A 24,301-nucleotide genomic window follows, 5' to 3' on the forward strand; every position below is an offset into this window, starting at 1 on the left:
TCGGTATAACTAGGCCTTTATTTTGGCATGTAGATTATACTGTTAACTTGCTCTGCGTTTAGAATATATGTGGCTGATTTTAATTTACTGGTAATAACTGAATTTTCTTGTGCATACTTAGTCTGACAGGTTAACATCGCATTTTTTTGCAGTGGATTTTTTATTTACAGAAAGATTTCGTGGATTTGGGCACTTTAGGTGCACAGGTGTTTGTGCATTTATCTGTATTATACAAGCCATTTTAAGTATAGGCTACTCAAATACATTCAGGTACATACACTGGTACAAGAATACGGTGGTTCATACACTGGTTTAAGAATATTGACCAAAATGAAGGAGACTCAGACAACCCTTGGCTCCCAGGTTTATACCATCCTTATTCATTTTGGGCATTTTAGAGAAGATTCCTGAAGGTAAAACCTATTCTGACAGAAACTCAGTACTTTCTAGAGTTCTCAACAGAAAGCCCAAACCTCCCTGTAACGTTGAAATTTTGGACATCTACACCTTACATGTAAGGCCCTCGTAACCTTGAAGATTTCTTTGGCAGTCCATAAAAGTATGTATGTTTTTTGAGTTGGAGTCTTGTTCTGTCACCCAGGCTGGAGTGTATATAGTGGCATGATCTCTACTCACTGTAACCTCTGCCTCCCAAGTTCAAGCGATCCTCCTCCCTTGGCCTCCCGAGTAGCTGGGATTACAGGTGTGTGTCATCACATCTGGCTAAGTTTGTATTTTTAGTAGAGGTGGGGTTTTGTTGGGCAGGCTGGTTGTGAACTCCTGTCCTCAAGTGATCCGCTCACCTCAGCCTCTTAGAGTGCTGGGATTACAGGCATGAGCCACTGCACCCAGCCTAGGGGTCCTCTTATCTCATTATAGTAGTGGGACCATAGGCATGCATCACCACGTCTGGCTAATTCAAAATTTTTAGAGTTGGGTTCTTGCTCTGCTGCCCATACTGGTCTGAAACTCCTGTCTTCTAGCCATCATTTTGTCTCAGCCTCCCGAGTAGCTGGGATTCTAGGCACAAGTCACTGTGCCAGTACAACATAACTTGCTGTGTCTTGAGAGACTGGACCTTGGATCCCTGTGTCTTATTCTGTTAAAATAGCCAGACCTTAATTTATTTTAAAATAGAAGAACCATAACAGATTATATTCTTGAACATAATCAAATTTGGATATAATTGGAATTGTATGGCATTTGATTTTTCAGGGTCAATTTTAACAGTGGGAGAGTTTCTAAAAATAGTATAAAAATGTTTTTCACATATTATACATCTAAAAAGTCTCAGGTTTGAAGAAAACTCTTTTGTCAGATTTGGGAATATTTTTATCAAAAGGTCTTCCTAATACAGGTTAGGAAAGGAAATAGAGCCTTGAACAGCTTTGCGTGTTTTCTTTTTTTTAAACGAACTCTTGCTTTTGTCCCCAGTCTGGAGTGCAGTGGTGCAGTCTCAGCTCAGTGCAGCCTCTGCCTCCCGGGTTTAAGTGATTCTCCTGCCTCAGCCTCCCGAGTAGCTGGGATTACAGGCATGTGCCAACCTGTTTGGCTAATTTTGTATTTTTAGTGGAGACGGGATTTCACCGTGTTGGTCAGGCCAGTCTTGAACTCCTGACTTCAAATGATCCACCGACCTCGGCCTCCCAAAGTGTTGGGATTACAGGTGTGAGCCACTGTGCCCGGCCTTTTGTGCATCTTTCTAAACATCTTACCCCAGTATCGCTAAACACAGTTAACCTTGATCTTTTATGCCTACTTCATTTGCTATAAAGTTTACCAGGTTGAAGATTTTGGTTTTTCTTTGAATCTGAAGGTGTTGCCTTAATTGTGTTACTAGACATTATTCCATGTAGACCATACATTCTCACTAATTAAGTAGTGGGAGTAATTAAATTACTCACGTGTAATTTCAGGTCTGCCATTATTGCATATTTGCTCATAGAAAAAAAATTAGAAGCCAGATACTGTTATTTCTGCCAAATTTAGTGGTTGAGTATTGTTATGGAGAGGCAGTGCTTATTTCGAAGGAACTAAAGCCTATCTTTTCTTTAAGAGTAATTCAGAGTAGGGGGTCACTAACATGAAGGAGAATCCTTCTGTCACAAAAGTTGTTAGAGGAGTAATGTTGATATTGTTCCCAAATACTTTAAGGCGTTTCTGTTTATGTATTAGGTTAGTGCATTAAAAGTAATGGCAAAAATGATGATTACTTGTGCACCAAACTAATAGTATGATATGTGAGAGAATTTTAAACCAACCCTTGATTCTTCTTTATTACTTGGATTGAAAAATAAGACTTTGAGCCTAGTAGTAGTTGTTGTTTTTTGTTTTGTTTTGTTTTTTGAGACAGGATCTATCTCTCAGTGCCCAGGCTGTAGTGCAGTGGCGTGATCACACCTCACTGCAGCCTTGCCCTCTCTGGCGGGAGCAATTCTCTCACCTCAGTCTCTTTAGTAGCTGGGACCACAGGTGGGCACCACCATGCGTGGCTAATTTTTGCATATTTTTGTATAAACAGGGTTATGGCATGTTGCCCAGGATGGCTTTGAACTCCTGGGCTCAAGCAGTCCTGCCTTGTCCTTCCAAAGTGCTGGGGTTAGAGGTGTGAGCCACTGTGCCTGTTGAGTCTAGTAGTCTTGATTTCAAAAATTGATAGCATTATCTGTGTGTGATTATCAAACAATACTGAATTAATTTCTACAGCATTTTTTTTTTTTTTTTTTGAGAGAAGGTCTCTTGTCACCTATGCTGGAGTGCAGTAGTGCCATCTTGGCTCATTGTGTCCTCCATCTCTTGGGCTCAAGCAATCATACTGCCTCATTCCCTGCCCGAGTAGCTAGGACTGTGGGTGTGTGCGCCATTATGCCCAGCCAATTTTTTTTTTTGTTACTTTTGTAACAAAAACCAGGCAGGATTTTGATGTGTCATCCAGGCTGGTCTCAAACTCCTGGCTTAAGCCATCTACCCACCTTGACTTCCCAAAGTGATGGAATTACCAGCGTGAGCCACCGCATTGGGTGCATATAAGTATTGCTTTGTATTTCTTTTCTGCTTTTAGATTTATTTTTAAAAGTTACTTTTGTCTCTGAGAACCTTGAGCATTAGTTTATAAACATGTTCTAGGGTTGGGAATTTTGAGTATGAAGGAGAAAAGTTATGACTTTATCTAATACTAGCAAATCTGTTGTAGAGTCAGGATATGCAGTAACTTCTAAACAGTCTTGTCAAATGGCAGTGGTGGTATTGCCTTGTTATACCCATTTGACATAAGGTGATATTGTTTTTGAGTAAAAATTTGACCTCAGTTATTTGTTTATAGACTGTCAGTTTTTCTAGTCTCTTAAAAAATTTTAGACTGGCTGAAGAAAGGTTCTTCAGTTCCTTGTATATCTTGTGTTCTATATGTATGTAGTGTATTACAATCTTCACTCTACAATTGTTCTTACCTTAGAAAAGAACAGAGCCTTTAAATGGTTCCTTCAAGATAATGATTGTGGTAGGCCCTTCTGTTTGTGATGTTGGGAAGCAGTTTTCATTGTTCGATGTGATGGAAATATCATTAGTTAGGAAATTGACATGTCACTGGTAGGAAGATGATAAAGAGTGCATTGTTAGTCTTGGTGCATTCCAAACCTTGTTATAGTTAGTACCCTGAACCTAGAATGTGGATCTATTATGACAGTAGGGTAGCTTATTTCTGTTACTTTTATTACTGTATTTAATGTTTTGTATTCAGTTTGTTTCATAACAGAATTTCTGTTTGAGGCAGGGTCTTCACTATGTCTCTATGTCATAATCTAGATAAAAATAATTTTTCGTGATTAGAACAGTATAGGAACAAATATTGTTAGTATGCATGTGAGACCAGGACATAGCCAGTAAAAAATTGTAATTTGATAATTCTCACTCATTCTTTGAAGTTGAAAATAGTATCTTCTAATTAACATTTATTGATTTCATTAATTTTTTTTTACACCTTGATATTTTCCTCCTATTTAAAATTAATGTTCTTTTGTACAGTAAATACGGAAATGTAAACATTGGCCTATGGTTCCAGTTCCTAGGGATATATTGCTAATATTATATACACATCCTTCTGAATGGTATTCTGTGATCAGTGTGGTAATTCCTTATTGAAGGTGTGGGCAGCAGTGTTAAGGAAGTCTCATACTAGGATGTTTTGGCAGTTTATCAAAAAGCATTTTGATTGGGTCATACATTCAGTAGCTCTTGTTAGTTGAAGGCTTGTAACATGTTAATTTGAATATATGAGGAATCAAACTCTTCTTGAGAAAAGTCATGAAATTAATATCGCTTTGTTTTTCTTAACAGGTATTTGTTTGCTTATGGAAAGGTTGTAAAGTATATAATACTCCATCAACCAGTCAAAGCTGGTTACAAAGGCATATGCTGACACACAGTGGAGACAAACCTTTCAAGGTAAGGATGTATGTATATAAGTTTTTTCTTTTATTCACTGATTGATTGATTGATTGATTGATTGATTCATTTATTTATTTATTTTTGAGATGGAGTCTCACTCTGTCGCCCAGACTAGAGTGCAGTGCTGCCATTTTGGCTCCCTGCAACCTCCACCTCCTGGTTCAAGCAATTTTCCTGCCTCAGCCTCCCTAGTAGTTGGGACTACAGGCGTGTGCTACCACACCTGGCTAATTTTTGTATTTTTAGTAGAGATGGGATTTCACCATGTTGGGCAGGCTGGTCTTGAACTCCTGACCTCAGATGATTCTTTTGCCTTGGCCTCCTAAAGTGTTGGGATTACAGGCACTGGCTGTTTTTTTCTTTTAAATGTTAGTTTAAGCCGGGTGCAGTGGCTCACGCCTGTAATCCCAGCACCTTGGGAAGCCCAGCGGGGCAGATCACGAGGTCAGGAGACGGAAACCATCTTGGCTAACACGGTGAAACCTGTCTCTACTAAAAATACAAAAAGTTAGCCAGGCATGGTGGCATGCGTCTCTAGTCCCAGCTACTCGAGAGGCTGAGGCAGGAGAATCGCTTGAACCCAGGAGGTAGAGGTTACAGTGAGCTGAGATAGCACCACTGCACTACAGTCTGGGTGATAGAGTGAGACTCCATCTCAAAAAAAAGATAAGTCAACTTAAACTGACATGTTTCCTAATAGGCATATTTTTGCTCCTCCACGTTTTTTTTTTAAAACAGCCTTTTGTTTTAACATTCCTGTATATGCATCGAATTTCAAAAGTAGATGGAGATAAAGATCATTTGATGCAGTTTTTTCTATTTGAAGTACAGGAGAAATGTTGCTGTTGGGTTAGGGTCTTGAAAATAGCTAATGGGTAGGAAGCCACGTTGATTTTTGTTGATAATACCTTGTGGTCTGACGATATTTTCTTACAGTCGAGGGTTTCAGTATTTTCATTAGCAAACAACATTGACTATTATATAAAACAAATAAACTATAGGACATTAAGGGATTTGATTCCTTTCCCTCAGTTTTGAGATCACACTCCTGGGCTTAGTTGTAAATCACTTTTGTCAGATTGCATGTATTCTTGGAAATCTTTATAAAGAGCAAGTTTCTGTAAAAATCTTTTCTGTTTATCTTTATGAAAAATTAAATATTTTGGTTTCTATTTATGGAAAGCAGCATATACCATAGAGATTAAAAGTTTCTGTATCAAGGAGTTTAATAGTTGTTAAAACAACATTTATTGGAATGAATACTGCGCCAGCGGCTTCCCTTGGGTTTCTTAGAGAGTGAGGTAATTCTTGTGGAGTTGCTTTTAAGAACAATTTTTTTGGAAAAAGCAATCAAAAAATGAAAACATTATAACAAAAATTTACAGTAAGAATTCTTTCTCTCTCTCTTGTTCCTGTTTCCCCCCCTTCCTCCTTAATATATAATTATTGTTACTTGTTTCTTGTGGAGTTTTCTAGTATTTTCTTATGCAACCACAAGCAGATAAATATGTAGTCTCATTTTCCTTTCTTCCTTACACAAAGTCTAGTAAATTGAATACTGTCTGTATCTTGCTTTAAAAAAAACAAAATTTAATTTTAGAGAAGCTTTAATTACACAGATTGTTTTTCAATATACCAAGTTTCTTATGTTCTTGAAATATTATACTGTATATGTGTACCTTGCTTTTTTAATTTGAATAGTTTTTTTTTTTTCTTCCCGAGATGGAGTCTTGCTCTGTTGCCCAGGCTGGACTGCAGTGGTGCCATCTTGGCTTACTACATCCTCTGCCTTTGGGTTCAGGTGATTCTCCTGCCTCAGCCTCCCAAGTAGCTGGGATTACAGGCATGTGCCACCACGCCCGGATAATTTTTGTATTCTTAGTAGAGATGGGTTTTTTTTTTTTTTTTTTTGAGATGGAGTCTTACTTTGTCTCCCAGGCTGGAGTGCAGTGGCACGATCTCGGCTCACTGCAACCTTGGCCCCCTGGGTTAAAGCAGTATCTCCTGCCTCAGCCTCCTGAGAAGCTGGGGTTACAGGCGCTTGCCACCACATCCTGCTAATTTTTGTATTTTTGGTAGAGACAAGGTTCACCATCTTGGCCAGGCTGGTCTTGAACTCCTGACCTTATGATCCTCCTATGTTGGCCTCCCAAAGTGCTGGGATTATAGGCATGAGCCACTGTGCTGAGTTCTAATTTGAATAGTTTTTGAGGAGCAGGTGGTTTTTGGTTACATTGGATAAGTTCCGTAGTGGTGATTTCAGAGGTTTTGGTGCACCTGTCACCTGAGTGTGTACACTATACCCTGTGCTCTTTTATACCTACTGCTCACTCTTCCCTCCTAGTCCACAGAGTCTATTATATTATTCTTATGCTTACTCATAGCTTAGTTCCTAATTAGAAGTGAGAACATACAATATATGGTTTTCCATTCCTGAGTTACTTCACTTAGAATAATGGTTTCCAACTCCATCCAGGTTTCTGTGAAAGCAATATTTTGTTCCTTTTTACAGCTTAAGTGTAGTATTTCATCGTGTATATATACCACATTTTCTCTACACACTCATTGATTGAAGGGCATTTAGGCCCGTTCCATTTTTGTAGTTGCAAATTGTGCTGCTATAAACGTGTGTACAAGTGTCTTTCTCATATAATGACTTTTTTGTCCTCTGGATAGATACCCAGTAGTGGGATTGCTGGATCATACTGTAGTTCAACTTTCAGTTCTTTAAGAAATCTCTGTACTGTTTTCTATAGTGGTTGTATTAGCTTCTGTTCTCACCAGCGGTGTAAAAGTGTTCCCTTTTCACCACATAATTTTAAAATTATGGCCATTGTTGCAGAAATAAGGTGTTATTGTGTTGTATATCTTCTTTTGAGAAATGTTTATTCATGTCATTTGCCCACTTTTTGATGGGATTATTATTACTATTTTCTTGATGATTTGTTTGAGTTCCTTGTAGATTCTGGATGCATAGTTTGCGAATATTTTTTCTCATGCTGTGGGTTGTCTGTTTATTCTGCTGGTTATTTCTTTTTATGTGCAGAAGCTTTTTAGTTTAATTAGATTCCATCTGTTTATTTTTGTTCTTTTTACGTTTGCTTTTGGGTTTTTGCTCATAAATTCTTTGCCTAAGCCAATGTCTGGAACCAGAGTCTTTCCAATGTTATCCTTCCAGAATTTTCATGGTTTCAGGTCTTAGATTTAAGTCTTTGATCCATCTTGAGTTGATTTTTGTATAAGGTGAGAAACGAGGATCCAGTTACATTCTTCTACATATGGCTTGGCAGTTATCCCAGTAGCATTTGTTGCAAAGAGTGTTCTTTCTCCACTTTATGTTTTTATTATTATTATTATTATTATTATTATTATTATTTTGAGACTGACTCTCGCTGTGTCACCCAGGCTGCAGTGCAGTGGCATGATCTTGGCTCACTGCAACCTCTGCCTCCCAAGCTCAAGCGATTCTCCCACCTCAGCCTCCTGAGTAGCTGGGATTAAAGGTGCCTGCCACCATGCTTAGTTAATTTTTGTATTTTTAGTAGAGACAGGGTTTCATCCTGTTGGTCAAGCTGGTCCTGAACTCCTGACCTGAAGTGATCTGCCCACCTTGTTCTCCCAAAATGCTGAGATTACTGGCATGAGTCACTTGCCCAGCCGAATATTTGTCTTTATTTCTGGAATCTCTATTACATTGGTCTGTGTGTCTATTTTATTCTGGGACCATGCTGTTTTGGTAACTATAGCCTTGTAGTATCCAAAGTCAGATAAAGTGATGCCTCCGGATTTGTTCTTTTTGCTTAGTCTTGCTTTGGCTATGTAGGCTCTCTTTTGGTTCCATATGAATTTTAGGATTGTGTGTTTTTAGTTTTGTGAAGATTGATGATGGTACTTTGATGGGAATTGCATTGAATCTGTAGATTGCTTTTGGCAGTATGGTAATTTTCACAGTATTCTACCCATCGATTATGATGGGATTTCATTTGTCAGTGTTGTCATTGATTTCCTTCAGCAGTGTTTTGTACTTTTCCTTGTAGAGGTCTTTCACCTCCTTGGTTAGGTATATTCCTAAGTATTTTTTTTTTTTGTAGCTGTTGTAAAAGGGGTTAAGTTCTTGATTTGTTTCTCAAGTTCGTCATTTTTGGTGTAGAGAATTGCTATTAATTTATGTACATTGATTTTGTATCCTGGAAGTTTACTGAATTTTTCAGATTACAAGCTTTTTGGATGAGTCTTTAGGGTTTTCTAGATAACACGATCATATTGTTAGTAAACAGTGACAGTTTGATTTCCTCTTTACCCATTTGGATGTCCTTTATTTCTTTTCTCTGATTGCTGTGGCTAGGGCTTCCAGTATTTGATGTTGAATGGAAGTGGTAAAAGTGTACATCCTTTTCTTGTTCCAGTTCTCAGGGGGAATGCTTTCAACTTTTCCCCATTCAGTAGATTATTGGCTGTGGGTTTGTCATAGATGGCTTTTTTATGTTAAGGTATGTTCCTTCTATGCCAGTTTTGCTGAGGGTTTTAATCATAAAGGGATGCTGGATTTTTTTTGTTACATGCTTTTTCTGCTTCTATATTGAGATCATATGTTTTTTCACATTTTTAAAATTCCTTTTATGTGAGGCATCACATTTACTGACTTGTGTATGTTAAACCATCCCTGCATCCATGGTATGAAACCCGCTTGATCGTGGTGGATTATCATTTTCATATGCTGTTGGATTTGGCTAGCTAGTATTTCGTTGAGGATTTTTGCATCTGTGTTGTCAGGGATATAGGTCTGTAGATTTATTTTTTTGTTATGTCATTTCCTGATTTTGGTTTTAGGGTGATACTGGCTTCATAGAATGATTTAGGGAAGATTCTCTCTTTCTCTGTCTTTTGTAATAATTTCATTAAGATTGGCACCAGTTCTTTCTTGAGTGTCGGAAAGAATTGAGCTGTGAATCCAACTGGTCTCAGACATTTTTTGTCAGTTTTTTATTACTATTTCAATCTCACTATTTGCTATTGGTCTGTTTAGGGTTTTTATTTCTTCCTATGTAATCTAGGAGGGTTGTGTATCTCCTGGAGTTTATCCTCTCCTTTAGATTTTCTAGTTTGTGTGTGTTAGAATTATTGGGTAGGCGTGTAAAGGTGTTCATAGTAGGCTTGAATTGTCTTTTGTATTTCTCTGGTATCAGTTGTAATATTTTTGGTTTTGTTTCTAATTGAGCTTATTTAGATCTCTTCCTTTTTTTCTTGGTTAGTCTCACTAATGGTCTATCAATTTTGTTTATCTTTTCAAATAACCAGCTTGTTTCATTTACCTTTTGTATTTTTGTTGTTGTTGTTGTTTTTGTTTCCTTTAGCTCTGCTCTGGTCTTTGTTATTTCTTTTTGCTGGGTTTGAGTTTGGTTTGTTCTTTCTTGTTTCTCTAGTTCCTTGAGGTGTGACCTTAGATCGTCTATTTGTGCTCTTTCAGACTTTTGTTTTTTTTGTGGTTTTTTTTTTTTTTTTTTGAGACGGAGCCTTTTTTTTTTTTTTTTTCTCTAACTCTTAATTCCCTTATCACCATGAGACGGAGTCTTACTCTGTTGCCCAGGCTGGAGTGCATTGGCATGATCTCAGCTCACCACAACCTCTTCTTCCTGGATTCAAGTGATTATCCTGCTTCAGCCTCCCAAGTAAGCTGAGATTACAGGTGTGGGCCACCACATTCAGCTAAATTCTGTATTTTCAGTTGAGACGAGTTTTACCATGTTGGCCAGGTTGGTCTCAAATTCCTGACCTTATCCATCTGCCTTGGCCTCCTAAAATGCTGAGATTACAGGTTTAAGTCACCACGCCTGGCATTCAATATAGGCATTTAATGCTATGAACTTTTCCTCTAGCACTGCTTTTGCTGTATCCCAGGGGTTTTGATAAGTTGTGTCACTATTATTGTTCAAGGAATTTTTAAATTTCCATTTTGATTTCATTGTTGACTCAAGGTTCATTCAAGAGCAGATTGTTTAATTTCCCTGTATTTGTATAGTTTTGAGGGTTCCTTTTGGAGTTAGTTTTCAGTTTAATTCCACTGTGGTCTAATAGGATACTTGATATAATTTAGATTTTTTAAAATTTATTGAACTTGTTTTGTGACCTATCATAATGGTCTATCTTGGTCTATCCATATCCTTATGAAAAGAATGTATATCCTGGCCAGGCATGGAGGCTCTTGCCTATAAGTAATCCCAGCACTTTGGGAAGCCGAGGCAGGTGGATTGCTTTAGTTCAGAAGTTTGAGACCATCCTGGGCAACATGGTGAAACCTTGTCTCTACAAAAAATAAAAAAAATTAGCTGAGCATGGTGGTGCACACTTATATAGTCCTAGCTACTTGGGAGACTGAGGTGGGTAGATTGCCTGAGTTTGAGAGGCAGAGGTTGCAGTGATCCAAGATTGTGCCACTGCACTTTAGCCTGGGTCACAGATCTCAAATAAAAAAAGTATATTCTATAATTGTCGGGTAGAATGTTCTGTAAATACCTTTTAAGTCCTATTGTTACAGGATATAGTTTAAATCCATTATTTCTTTATTCACTTTCCGTCTTGATGACCTGAATAATACTGTCAATGGAGTATTGAAGTCTCCCACTATTATTGTGTTGCTGTGTAGCCTGTTTCTTAGGTCTAGTCGTAATTGTTTTATAAATTTGGGAGCTCCAGTGTTAGGTACTTATATATTTAGGATTGTTATATTTTCCTGTTGGACTGATCCTTTTATTGTTAATGTCCCTCTATTTTTTCCCCCTTGTTTTTGTTTTTGAGACAGAGTCTTGCCCTGTCACCAGGCGCCAAGCTGGAGTGCAGTGGCGCGAGCTTGGCTCACTGCAATCTCTGTCTCCTGGGTTCAAGCAGTGCTCCTGCCTCAGCTTTCCAAGTAGCTGGGACTACAGGTGTGCACCACCACACCTAATTTTTTTTTTTTTTTAAGTAGAGATGGGGTTTCACCATGTTGGCCAGGATGGTCTTGATATCTTGACCTTGTGATCTGCCCACCTCAGCCTCCCAAAGTGCTGAGATTACAGGCGTGAGCCACCGCGCCCAGCTGTGTTTTTGTAACTATTGTTGCTTTAAAGTCTGTTTTATCTGATATAATAATAGCTATGCCTGCTTGCTTTTGGTTTCCATTTGTGTGGAGTATCTTTTTCCACCCCTTTAAGTTTATCTGAGTCCTTATGTGTTAGGTTGAGTCTCTTGAAGACAGCAGATACTTAGTTGGTGGAATTTTTTCCATTCTCCCGTTCTGTATCAAAAAGTGTAACATTTAGGCTATTTACATTTGGTGTTAGTATCTAGTTATGAAGTACTGTTGTATGCATAATGCTTGTTGTTGCCTTAATACCGGTTTCATTTTATTTATTTATTTTCTTCATTGAGTTATTTTATAGGTCCTGTTAAGATTTATGCTATAAGGAGGGTTTTTTTTTTTTTTTTTTTTTTTTTTTTGAGATGAACTCTTGCTCTGTCACCAGGCTGGAGTGTAGTAAGGAGTTTCTTTTTTTTGTTTTTGTCTTGGAGTCTTGCTCTGTTGCCCGGGCTGGAGTGCAGTGGCACAGTCTTGGCTCATTACAACCTCCTACCTCTTGGATTCAAGCAGTTCTCCCTGCCTCATTCTCCCGAGTAGCTTGGATTACAGGCGCCCGCCACCACACCTGGCTAATTTTTGTATTTTTTAGTAGAGACAGGGTTTCATCATGTTGGCCAGGCTGGTCTTGAACTCCTGACTTCAGGTGATCCACCCACCTCTGCCTCTTCGTTGGAATTACAGGCATGAGCTACCATGCCCAACTTCCAGTGCATTTTCTGTTGCTCTGTGTCTTATTTTCAGAAGTTGTGGTTGTTGTTTCTTTCTTTGTCTTTTTTGAGACAGAGTCTTGCTCTCTTGTCCAGGCTGGAGTGCAGTGGCATGATCTTGATTCACTGTAGCCTCCAACCTCCACCTCCTGAGTTCAAGTGATCCTCATGCTTCTGCCTTCTGAGTAGCTGGGATTACAGGTGTGCACCACCATGCCTGGCTATTTTTGTATTTTCAGTAGAGACGGGCTTTCACCATGGTGGCCAGACTGGTCTTGAACTCCCAACCTCAGGTGATCAGCCCACCTCAGCCTCCCAAAGTGCTGAGATTACAGGCATGAGCCACTGGGCCTAGCTTCCAGTGCATTTCTTTTTCTCTAAGAGTGTATTTTATTTCCAGAAGTTGTGACCTTTTTTTTGTGATATCTTTTTGTCTGGAGAATTTTTTCATCCATATCCTGTATTGTTGTTTTAATGTCTTTGATTTGGTTTTCAACTTTCTCTGATATCACCTTGAGTAGCTTAATAATCAACCTTCTGAATTCTTTATCTGGAAATTCAGACATTTCTTCTTGGTTTGAATACATTGCTGGGGTTATAGAACCCTGTTTTGTCACGTTATCAGAATTAGTTTTCTGGTTCCTTCTCATTTGTTTCAACTATTTCAGTGGAAAAGACTGGATCTCAAGGCCTGCTGTTCAGATTCTTTTGTCCCACGGGGTGATCCCTGTATATGGTGCTCTCCCACTTCCTCTAGGGATGGGACTTTCTGAGAGCTGGACTGCAGTGATTGTTACTGCTATCCTGGGTGTGGCCATCCAGCAGCAAGGCTACCAGGCTCTGGGATGGTGCTGGAGAATGCCTGCAAGGAGCCTGTGATGTGATCCATTTTCAGGTCTCTGAGCTGTGGATACCAGCACCTGCTCTGGTAGAGGTGGCAGGGGAGTGAAGTAGACTCTTTGGTAGTCTTTGGTTGTAGATACGTTTAGTGTGCTAGCTTTCTTGAATGCTGGTTATGCTAGCAGTGAAGTTGTCACATGGACACACTCAGGACCTCTGGTTGGCCGAGATGTTGCAGGCAGTGGGATTAGCTGTTGTTTTTGCCTTCCTAAGATCCGGGTTATTCTGTCATGAGTTGCTTTAATGGCCTGAAAACCAAACCAGGCAGGAGGTGACGCTTTGAAGAAAGCACCAGCTACAGTAAGAGTAAATAGGGAGGTGTAAGCTTGTCCTAAGTTGGCCTGGGTAAGTATTTTGGTTTCTCAGGAGATGGGTGGGCTTTGTTTTATATTTGGCTAAAGGGGCAGGTAGAGAAATACCATCAGGTGTGAACAGGGTTAGGTGGAACTGGGGTCAGCCTCTCCTTGGGAGGGGCTTGCCACAGCCAATATGAGAGATATGGGGTTGGTTCTCAGGCCAGTGGGGTTATGTTCCATAGGGGACTTTGGCTGCCTCTGCTGTGTCATATAGTTCACCAGGAGAAGTGGGGATTATGGGAGACCTGGTTGCGAGAGACCTCATCCAGCTCCCACACAGTGGGTAAGGCTGCTCTCACTCCTTCAGTGTCCTGCTCAGACCTGGCCCCAGACTTCCCTACTGAGAAAGCAAGGCTTTCAGACCTCTCCCCACCCCATCTGCCTACTCTGTCAGCAAATCTGCACTGGTATCTGCAGCAGTTCCTGTTCACTCCTCACATCCCTGTTCTGCTCAAGAAAATCCATGTCCAGTTGAAATTGTTACTAATCTCATTTGGAAGCTTCTTTTGCCCTGTGACCCTTCCCTAATTCTACTGGATGGCTTCCTTGGGCTCTAGTTAGAGGCTGGGAATGCTTATAAGGCACTTCTCACTGCTGCTTCTACTTCTTCTTCTTTTTTTTTTTTGAGACGAGTTTTGTTCTTGTTGCCCAGGCTGTAGTGGTGCTATCTCGACTCACTGCAACCTCCGCTTCCTGTGTTCAAGCGATTCTCCTGCCTCAACCTCCCAAGTAGCTGGGATTACAGGCATGTGCCACTGTGCCTGGCTAATTGTGTGTGTGTGTATATATGAGTGTGCGTGCGTGCATGCGCGTGCGCGTGTGTTTTCTTTTCCTACGGTCTGGCATGTGAATTTTTTGTGTTTTTAGTAGAGACAGGGTTTTTCCATGTTGGTCAGGCTGGTCTTGAACTCCTGACCTTAGGTGATCCACCCACCTCAGCCTCCCAAAGTGATGGGATTACAGTCATGAGCCACTGCGCCTGGCCTGCTTCTACTTTTATATTTTGCATGGTTCCCTTAAATCCATTTCAGCTCTAGATAAGGTTAAATCCTTCTCCCATGATCTGGATTTTCAGATTTCCCCAGTGGGGATCTGTGTTTGGAGGCAGGTCTTCCCTCTCACACTTTGGGAACTCATAGTTTTTTACCTGTCTCATGGAATTTTCAGCAGTGTACCGCTTCTTTCAAAGGATCTGTGAATTTTATCGGTTTTCCTGGTACATTCTTGGGGTGGTTGTTGGAGCAAAAGTTCACGGTGTGAGTCTCCACGTAGTGTTCTCTCTGCCAAAGCGGAAGCTGCATGGTAGCCCTTTCTCCTGTCTTCATCTTCCTCCTTCTGACTGTACCTTGTTTTTTTTTTTTAATGTACTTTATACTAGGATCTCTTTACCGGTTCATAGTGAGTAGTCTCATTTTTTCAGCTTTGTTGACTTCCATTGTATAGTTTTAGCAGTTAAACCAAACTTTGTAAATACACTTGGGTTGCTTCTTGTCTTGCTATTACAAATAGTGCTGTAGTGATGAATCCTGGATATGTGTCATTTTGTACATGTATAATTATGTATGTAGGAAAAATCCCCTAAAATGATGTGAGTGGGTGTATCAAAGGTTGATGTAAAATTGGTCATTTTGAGACCCGGCGTGGTAGCTCACACTGGTAATCCCAGCACTTTGGGAGGCCTAGACGGGCGGATCACAAGGTCAGGAGTTCAATACCAGCCTGACCAACATGGTGAAACCCCATCTCTACTGAAAATACAAAAATTAGCTGGATGTGGTGGCAGCCGCCTACAATCCCAGCTACTCTGGAGGCTGAGGCAGAAGAATCACTTGAACCTGGGAGGCAGAGGTTGCAGTGAACCCAGATTGTGCCACTGCAATCCAGTCTGGGCGACAGAGCAAGACTCTGTCTCAAAAAAAAAAAAAAAAAAAAGAAAATTTATTTTGGTAACTTGCCAAATTGTCATTTGCTAGAGCTTGTGCCATTGTCAGTAATGTCTGCCTTCTCCAATGCCTTGCTGAGAGGGGTTTGTCAAACTTTTGGGTGTTTGCTAATCTCATACATGAGACATTATATCTTTTTTTGTTTTGTTTTGTTTTTGGTGATACAGAGTTTGGCTCTGTCGCCCAGGCCGGAGTGCAGCGGCACAGTCTCCACTGCAACATCCACCTCTCCACTGCATCTGTCACTGCAACATCCACCTCCCCGGTTCAAGCAGTTTTCATGCCTCAGCCTCTGGAGTAGCTGGGATTTATAGACAGGCGCCACAACACTCAACTAAATTTTTTTTTTTTTTTTTTTTTTGTATTTTTAGTAGAGACAGGGTTTTACTACATTGGCCAGGCTGGTCTTGGACTTCTGGCCTCCTGTGATCCTCCCCGCTTGATATCAGAGAAATTACATCTTAATGCAGTTTGAATTAGCATTTTTTCATTATGGGTTAGGTTGGATGTCTTTTCATAGCCATTCAGATTTTTTTTCTTAATTTGTTTTTTTTTTTTTTAAATAAATGATCTTTGGAGGAAAAAATGAAGCAGGTAGTAAATGAATGAATGAATAAATAAGTAAATGGTCTAATTAATTTTGTGGAGCACAGGTTCTATTACTTTGACACCCCAGTGTTTTCTGTAGTCATACTACAGATCTTGGTCGTGGCATTTGCTAGAAATGAGACCAGGAACTGCTTTCTTAACTTCCCGTCCAATGTGTAGTTAGTAGTACTAGTTACCTCATGAAGTTCTTGTTCAATGTGTGCACAATAAAGAGAGATTATTTATTAAAGTAAAAGAATCATTTAAATCATTTACATTTTTATTGTATTTCCCTCTGTGTGTGTGTGTGTGTGTGTGTGTATGTGTGTGTGTGTAAGTGTAACTATGTTTTAAGGCAGCCATTCTCCTGGTTGATGATGATGTATATGCAGGTTAATTTGAAAGCCTGTACAGTTTTTTCCCCCCAATCCTCTTAGAAACTGTAGACGTTTCCTATTGGAGAGGGGAAAGAAATTGTCTTTGAAAGAAAAAAGTTAAGGGATATGATTTAGTGAGGTATTGTTCCATGCATGAATCACAGGGATTATTTAAATCAACAAAACATTAATATCTAAAGTACATGGCACTATGCTAGGCATTATGGAAATGAGGTAATGAGAAAAGCAGAGTAGGCAGGATGCTGTGGCTCATGCCTGTAATCCCAGCACTTTGGGAGGCTGACACAGCAGATTGCTTAACCCCAGGAGTTTGAGACCAGCCTGGGCAGCATGATGAAACTCGGTCTGTACAAAACAAACAAAACACAAAAATTAGCCAGCCATAATGGCATGAACCTGTAGGCTCAGATACTCAGGAGGCTGAGGTGGATGGATCACTTGAGTTACGGGTGGTTGGGGCTGCAGTGACCTGAGATCGCACCATTGCACTTCAGCCTGGGTGACACAGAGAGACACTATCTCCAAAAAAAAAAAGAGGCCTCTATACTCAGAGAACTTGCAGTCTTTGGGTTTATACAGATCTAAAGAAACTTAAATAATGAAATGTAAATTCTTTAGTAGTAACCTGTGAAAGATTCTCTGGAAACGTGACTTAGGGATCAGTTAAGTTATAATGGGCTGGGAAAGGATAGTAGATGAGTGGCAGGTGACTATCGAGAGTGATAAGGTAATGTTTGAGGTAAGCTTCTGCTTTTTTTCCATTTTGTTTAAAGATCTGATATAATGTATGGTTAAGTATCTAATGCACACTTGTTTAACAATTTAATGATTTCTTATGTTTGTATCCACACTTGTAACTACCATCCTGATGGAGAATATTTTCAGTAAGACGAGATTTCTAATGTCCTTTTTTGGTCTGTCTCTTCTCCTGCCCTCCACCAATCTTCCCAGACTATATCTGATTTCTTTCGTACTTTATGAACTCTTGTATGAACTTGTAGTTGTATGAATTCATTTTTTCACTCAACAAAATATCAGCAAGGTTTGTACAAATTTTATGAAGCAGCCATTTAAAAACATTGCTCTGTAGTATTCCACTGTACTGATAAATCTGTTCTCTTGCTGTTGGGCATTTGGATTGTTTCTAATCATTGGCTTCTCTTTTTTTTTTTTTGAGACAGGGTCTCACTCTGTCACCCATGTTGCAGTGTAGTGGCCTGATCTCTACTCACTACAGCCTCAATCTCCAGGTGTTACTCTCACCACAGTCTTCCAAGTAGCTGGGATTACAGGCGTGTACTACCACGTCGAGCTAGTTTTTTGTAGAGACAGGGTTTTGTCCTGTTGCTTAGACTGGTTTTGAAGTCCAAGGCCTAAGCGATCCTCCCGCTGTGACCTCCCAAAGTACTGGGGTTACAGGTATGAGTTATCGTACTTGGCCATCTTCAGCTACTATTAACCAAGCTGCCCTATGGACATTCCTTTATATGTCTTCTGATTATACACACATACTCATTTCTCTTAACTATATAATATCTTAATACTACCAGTCTTCCCTCCCCTCCTCTCCCCTCCCCTCTCCTCCCCTCTCCTCCCTTCCCCTCCCCTCCTTCTCTTGTCTTCTCTTTTCTTTCTTTTCTTTTTGGAGATAAAGCTTTGTAACCCAGGCTAGAGTGCAGTTGTGTGATGTCAGCTCACTGTAACCTCCAACTCCTGGCCTTAAGTGATCCACCTGCCTTGGCCTTCCAAACTTAAATGGCCGTCCTTTTAATTTTGGCCATTCTAGTGGATGAGTAGTGGTATCTTATTGTGACTTTCATTTTTCTTTCTTCACTTTGTAATGTTGTTGACCACATTTTGTGCTGTGGTTATCTGAATACTCTATTGTGGGTGAAGTGCCCGTTCAAGTCTTTGCCAGTTGTGCTATTGGGTGGTTTGTGTTTTATTATTGAGTTAATAGAAATTCTTCAAAAAATTTTGAATATGTCTTTTGTCAGATATATGTATTGTAAATAACGTTCTCATGGTCTTTGGTTATCCTTTCCCCAGTTTCTAATGGAGTCTTTTGTGTTATGGTGACAATGGGGATCATTTAAGATACCTTTTTTAAAAATATATAATTTATGTACGTAACATTTAATATTTTTAAGATTACTACAATTCAGTGATTATTTAGTACATTCACAGTTTTGTAAAGTTATCACCACTCTCTGGTTACAGAAAGTATATATGCTTTAGAAAGAGGAAAAAAAGGGGCTTGGTGTAGTGGCTCACACCTGTAATCCCAGCACTTTGGGAGGCCGAGGCAGGCGAATCACAAGGTCAGGAGTTCAAGAGCAGCCTGGCCAACATGGTGAAACCCTGTCTCTACTAAAAATACAAAAATTAACTGGGTGTGGTGGCAGATGCCTGCAATCCCAGATACTCAGGAGGCTGAGGCAGGAGAATCGCTTGAACCTGGGAGGCAGAGGTTGCAGTGAGCCAAGATTGCACCACTACACTCCAGCCTGGGTGACGAAGTGAGATTCCGCCTCAACAAAAAGAAAGAAAGAAAAAAGAGAGCATTTAAAAAAGTGAACTGTTAGGGAAGAGCATATAGTTTCATATATGTAAGCGATTATGGTAGCAGTGGAAAATATTTAAAAACAAGTATTTCTGATTAGTGAGCTTTGACTATCTAGAAGTTAAATGTTAAAGCAATTGTTGAAAAAAGTTCCTCATGTTTTGTGGTAAGCAAGATGAAGTAAGGGTCAGACGTAATTATAGCAAAGCCTTGATTGATGCATAGCAGAGCCTCGCACATTGCATATGTATATTATTACATATTTTAACTAAACGAATTCTTACAATAATTATTTGCGTTAATTACTGTTGTTGCCCTCATTTTATAGATAAGGCTAGACTGCACAATCTCAGCTTACTGCAGCCTCTGCCTTCTGGGCTCAGGTGATCCTCTCACCTCAGCCTCCCAAGTAGCTGGGACCACAGGCACACGCCCTACACCCGGCTAATTTGTGTGAGTGTTTGTGTGTGTGTGTGTGTGTGTGTGTTTTTTTTTTTTTTTTTTTTGTAGAGACAGGGTTTGTCATGTTGGCTAGGCTGGTCTTGAACTCCTGGGCTTAAGTGATCCACTCATCTAGGCCTCCCAAAGTGCTGGAATTACAGACGTGAGCCATCGTGCCCAGCCATATTTAATATGGTCATATTAAATGTGGTCATGGTCAGTGGCAGTTTCCAAATTTCAGAGGCAGAAAGAATCTGGGGTCATTAATTATGTTACTCTGGTGTATTTGTCAAAACCAAGAAATCCACTAAATTTCTGTTTGGAGTTTTTCTTCCTTTAGATCACCTCTTCATTATCTGTGAAACTGGTGCTTTCTGATCTGTGTTCTGATAGCCCCTTCTTGATCTTCACAGGACTTCTGGGAATGTGACTAAGATGATCTTAGTACTAGCAAAGACAGTCTTAGTATTGCTTCATCCAAATAAATTTGTTTAGAAAAAGGAAAAACCAACTCAGTAATTCCATGTTTCAAATTTTGGAAAAGCTACTTGGCCACAAACATATTTTTTATTTTTGTTTGAGACGGACTCTTGCTCTGTCTCCCAGAGCAATGGCATGATCTTGGCTCACTGCAGCCTCTACTTTGCAGGTTCAAGCCTCCCAAGTAGCTGAGATTATAGGCATCTGGCATCACACCTGGCTAATTTTGGTATTTTTAGTAGAGGGGGGGTTTCACCAAGTTGACCAGACTGGTCTCGAACTCCTGACCTCAGGTGATCCACCTGCCTTGGCCTCCCAAAGTGCTGGGATTACATGTGTGAGCCACCACACATGGCCAGCATACATTAATACATAGGGTGTTTCAGTGCATTTGGGAGACCACATTTAAAACAGTCAATGTTTGTATTAATCTGTTTTCACACTGCTATAAATATACTACCTGAGACTTAGTAATTTATAAACAAAATAGGTTTGATTAACTTACAGTTCTGCATGGCTGAGGAGACCTCAGGAAAATTACAATCATGGTAGAAGGTGAAGGGGAAGCAGGTACCTTCTTCACAAGGTGGTGGCAGAGAGAGAATGCAGGGGAACCTGCCATTTTTTAAAACCATCAGGTCTTGTGAGAACTACCTCACTATCACAAGAACAGCATTATGGAAACCGCCCCCACGATCCAGTCACCTCCCACCAGGTTTCTCACTAAACACAAGGGGATTATAATTCAAGATGAGATTTGGGTGGGGCATAGAGCCAAACTGTATTAGTGTTCAACAGCCAGTTTTTCCCTATTCATTGAAATCGGTTTCTTTTTCATCAGAACACTGTGTGGAGTGGCTTGAGTTCAGTGATGATTGATACTTATGAGTGAAAATATAAAATATTTGAACACTAAAACCATACTTAGCAAAGTGAAATGGTCACGTCAAGAGTGGTACTAGACGATTTGAAGCAACAGCAGATTTGTCTCTGCCTCATATTCTGTAGGATGTTGAGTAGTTGATGCCTAAAATTATTTTTTCCTTTAGGAGAGAAGAGTTTGTATTTAAGTGAAATATGTGTGATTCTATTATATTTTTCTTTAATATAAGTACTCTTTAGTTCTAAATTTTACTTCTGTTTTTTTTATGATTTTTGATTGATAAATGACCAAAATCAAAGATAAAACAATTTTCTGTTAGAATTCTCTTACTGCTTTCATTTCCAGAGACTGAATCATTGATGAGTAAAATAAACTTTTGAGGTGTGGTTAGAGATACGGTCTCCCATTGTTCCCCAGGCTAGACTCAAATTCCTGGGCTGAAGTGATCATCCCACCTTGGCTTCCCAGAATGTTGGGATTATGTGTGCACTTGGACTACAATAAACTCTGGATGATTATTCTCTGAGTTGTAGATGCTACTAGGGCCTATTCTTTGCTGTCTGGAAGGATCCTGGGACAAAATGACTCTTAAGACCCTATAGGGACCATATACAGATAATCCTGAGTGTAGTATCACAAAATCCCTCTAAATGTATACTGGATGGCTTAACTCTGAACTATTGTATCTCTGCCTTAATTGTACTCAGGTAGCTATTCTTAAAACAGATTTGTTGAATAAACCAGTACTAAAATATGAACCCAGTTGGAAAGATTTTCTTATATTAATGTATTATTATACAGTAAGAGTTAGAAACTACAGGCATAATAACTTCTAAAATAGTAAAGTGAGGAAAGTAAGTTGTGTTTTTTTGTTTGTTTAAGGCAGAGTCTCACTCTGTTGCCCAGACTAGGTGCAGTGGCAACATGGTGAAACCCCATCTTTACAAAAAACGCAACGACAACAGATTAGTTGAGTGTGGTGGCATGTGCCTATAGTACCAGCTACCTGGAAGGCTGAGGCTAGATGATCACTTGAGCCTGGGAGGTTGAGGCCGAGATCATGCCACTGCACTCCAGCCTGGGTGACAGACTGAGACCCTGTCTTAAAAAAAAAAAAAAAACCAAAACACAAAATACATTAAAAAGTCAATATTGCACTTTTCTCCTGTCTGTTTTAATAGCGTGTAACATTAGGAAGGCTGCTAAAGGTTTTGAAGTAGCATGTGTCATAAGAAAAATACTTTAAAAATTCAGGATTCTAGTTGAGTGCCGTAGTTCACATCCGTAATCCCAGCATTTTGGGAGGCCGAGGTGGGCGGATCGCCTGAGGTCGGGAGTTTGAGACCAGCCTGACCAAGTGGAGAAACCCCATCTCTACTAAAAATACAAAATTAGCTGGATATGATGGCACAAGTCTGTAATCCCAGCTACTCGGGAGGCTGAGGCAGGAGAATTGCTTGAACCTGGGAGGTGGAAGTTGCTGTGAACTGAGATCACTCCATTGCACTCCAGCCTGGGCAACGAAAGCGAAACTACATCTCAAAATTAAAAAAAAAAAGGAGAGGGGGAAGTCCAGGATTCCATCTGGGCAGGGTGGCTCACACCTGTAATCCCAGCACTTTAGGAGGCCGAGGTAGGCAGATCACATGAGGCCAGGAGTTCGAGACCACCTGGCCAACATGGCGAAATCTCATCTCTACTGAAATTGGCTGGGCATGGCAGCGCGCACCTGTAATCCCAGCTACTTAAGAGGCTGAGGCACAAGAATTGCTTGAACCCAGAAGGCGGAGATTGCGCCACTGCACTCCAGCCTGGGCGACAGAGGGACTCTGTCTCCAAAAAAATAATAATAATAATTTAGGAACCCTAGTTATTGTTAGGATATCTAATTCTTTGTCACAAAAACTGCTTAGTGCTCCTGCTATAAAAATGATTAATTCAAAATCAGATTTTTCTGGGAAGATGATCCCACTATTTTTATATTACATATAGTGGAAATAGCAGTAAACTGGGAGGTCATGAAACTTCTTAACAAAGTTTAAGTTATAAAGTGAAAAGACTACTTAGTCCCTCATGCTTCCTTTCTGGAATTAGTTCTGAAAATACTAAAATTCACTCATTTATATTCTTCTCATGCCCTACACAGCATGCCTGATATTATTTCTCTCTTACTTTCTTTTAGTGTGTTGTTGGTGGCTGCAATGCCAGCTTTGCTTCTCAGGGAGGGCTAGCTCGCCATGTACCCACACACTTCAGTCAGCAGAACTCCTCAAAAGTTTCTAGCCAGCCAAAGGCCAAAGAAGAATCTCCTTCTAAAGCTGGAATGAACAAAAGGAGGAAATTAAAGAACAAAAGACGACGCTCATTACGTAAGTGTTACACTGAGAGAATATGTATATATTAGGTGGTTTTAAAAGATATCTTAGGATTTTATGCAAATCCACTTTGAACTTCAACTCCTCTTACTTCTATTAAAAGTAATAAATGGGTAGGATAACCATCTGTCAGTGTGAGAATTCAGTGACACATGTTCTAGTAGCTAAGGGAGTGTACGTGGCCTTCAAATGTAAACTGTATAGAATTAGATTTTGGGGCTACTCTGATTCTCTTCTAAAATAAGAACATTTAAAATACAATAATATTGGTATTTCTAGAAATATTTTAGAAAATTTGAACATGTTAAAAGTAAATATCAAATAAAAGTATCTATCAAGTAAAAGTTAAATAACCTATCAACCCAGGCCGGACGCGGTGGCTCACGTCTATAATCCCAGCACTTTGGGAGACTGAGGCGGGTGGATCACAAGGTCAGGAGATCGAGACCATTCTGGCCAAACATGGTGATACCCCGTCTGTATTAAAAAAAAAACAAATAAAATAAAAATAACCTATCCTACCCCAAAGTAATGTGTGTACCTGAAGTGGGAGGTAGAGGCTGCAGTGAGCTGTGATTGCGCCACCATGCTTGAACCTGAGAAACAGAATGAGACCCTGTCTCAAAAACAAACAAACAAACAAACAAAAACACAAAACAGTGTGTGTGGAAAGCAAAATACTTTTTTTTTTTTTTTGAGATGGAATCTCCTTGTCACCCAGACTGGAGCGCAGTAGCATGAGATGGGGTTTCACTATGTTGGGCAGGCTGGTTTCGAACTCCTGACCTCAGGTGATTGCCTGTCTCGGCCTCTTAAGGTGCTCAAAGTGCTGGAATTACAGGCGTGAGCCACTGCACCCGGCTGACAGCAAAACAGTACCTAGTCTATTGTAACACATACGTACAGTGATTATATGCTTGCTTACCAAAAACGTATCCTTGATGTTTAGGATAGAAAATAATTAGATGAGAAGGCTTGTAAATGTTGGGAGCAGGAACACACTTTGAAACCTCAGAGTGTAGCTGGTGACTAATTCTCTGTGTCAGCTGGTTAGTTTTAACTGTATATCCTCAATGAAGAAATACCAGTGAGTGAATGAGTGAA

At 39.9% G+C, this 24,301-nt stretch overlaps 1 protein-coding gene across 1 annotated transcript in view; it reads left to right on the forward strand.

The window, feature by feature from the left end:
- AEBP2 (AE binding protein 2) overlaps nucleotides 1–24,301 on the forward strand; it is a 73,321-nt gene that overhangs the window by 24,844 nt on the left and 24,176 nt on the right. Inside the window, 2 exon segments of the mRNA XM_012447692.3 lie at nucleotides 4,336–4,443; nucleotides 23,005–23,191. Coding sequence (XP_012303115.2) covers nucleotides 4,336–4,443; nucleotides 23,005–23,191 — 295 coding nt within the window.

This window comes from Aotus nancymaae, unplaced genomic scaffold, assembly GCF_030222135.1.
Source record: "Aotus nancymaae isolate 86718 unplaced genomic scaffold, 86718_ANA_hifiasm-v0.15.2.pri h1tg000016l, whole genome shotgun sequence".
Classification (NCBI taxonomy): domain Eukaryota; kingdom Metazoa; phylum Chordata; class Mammalia; order Primates; family Aotidae; genus Aotus; species Aotus nancymaae.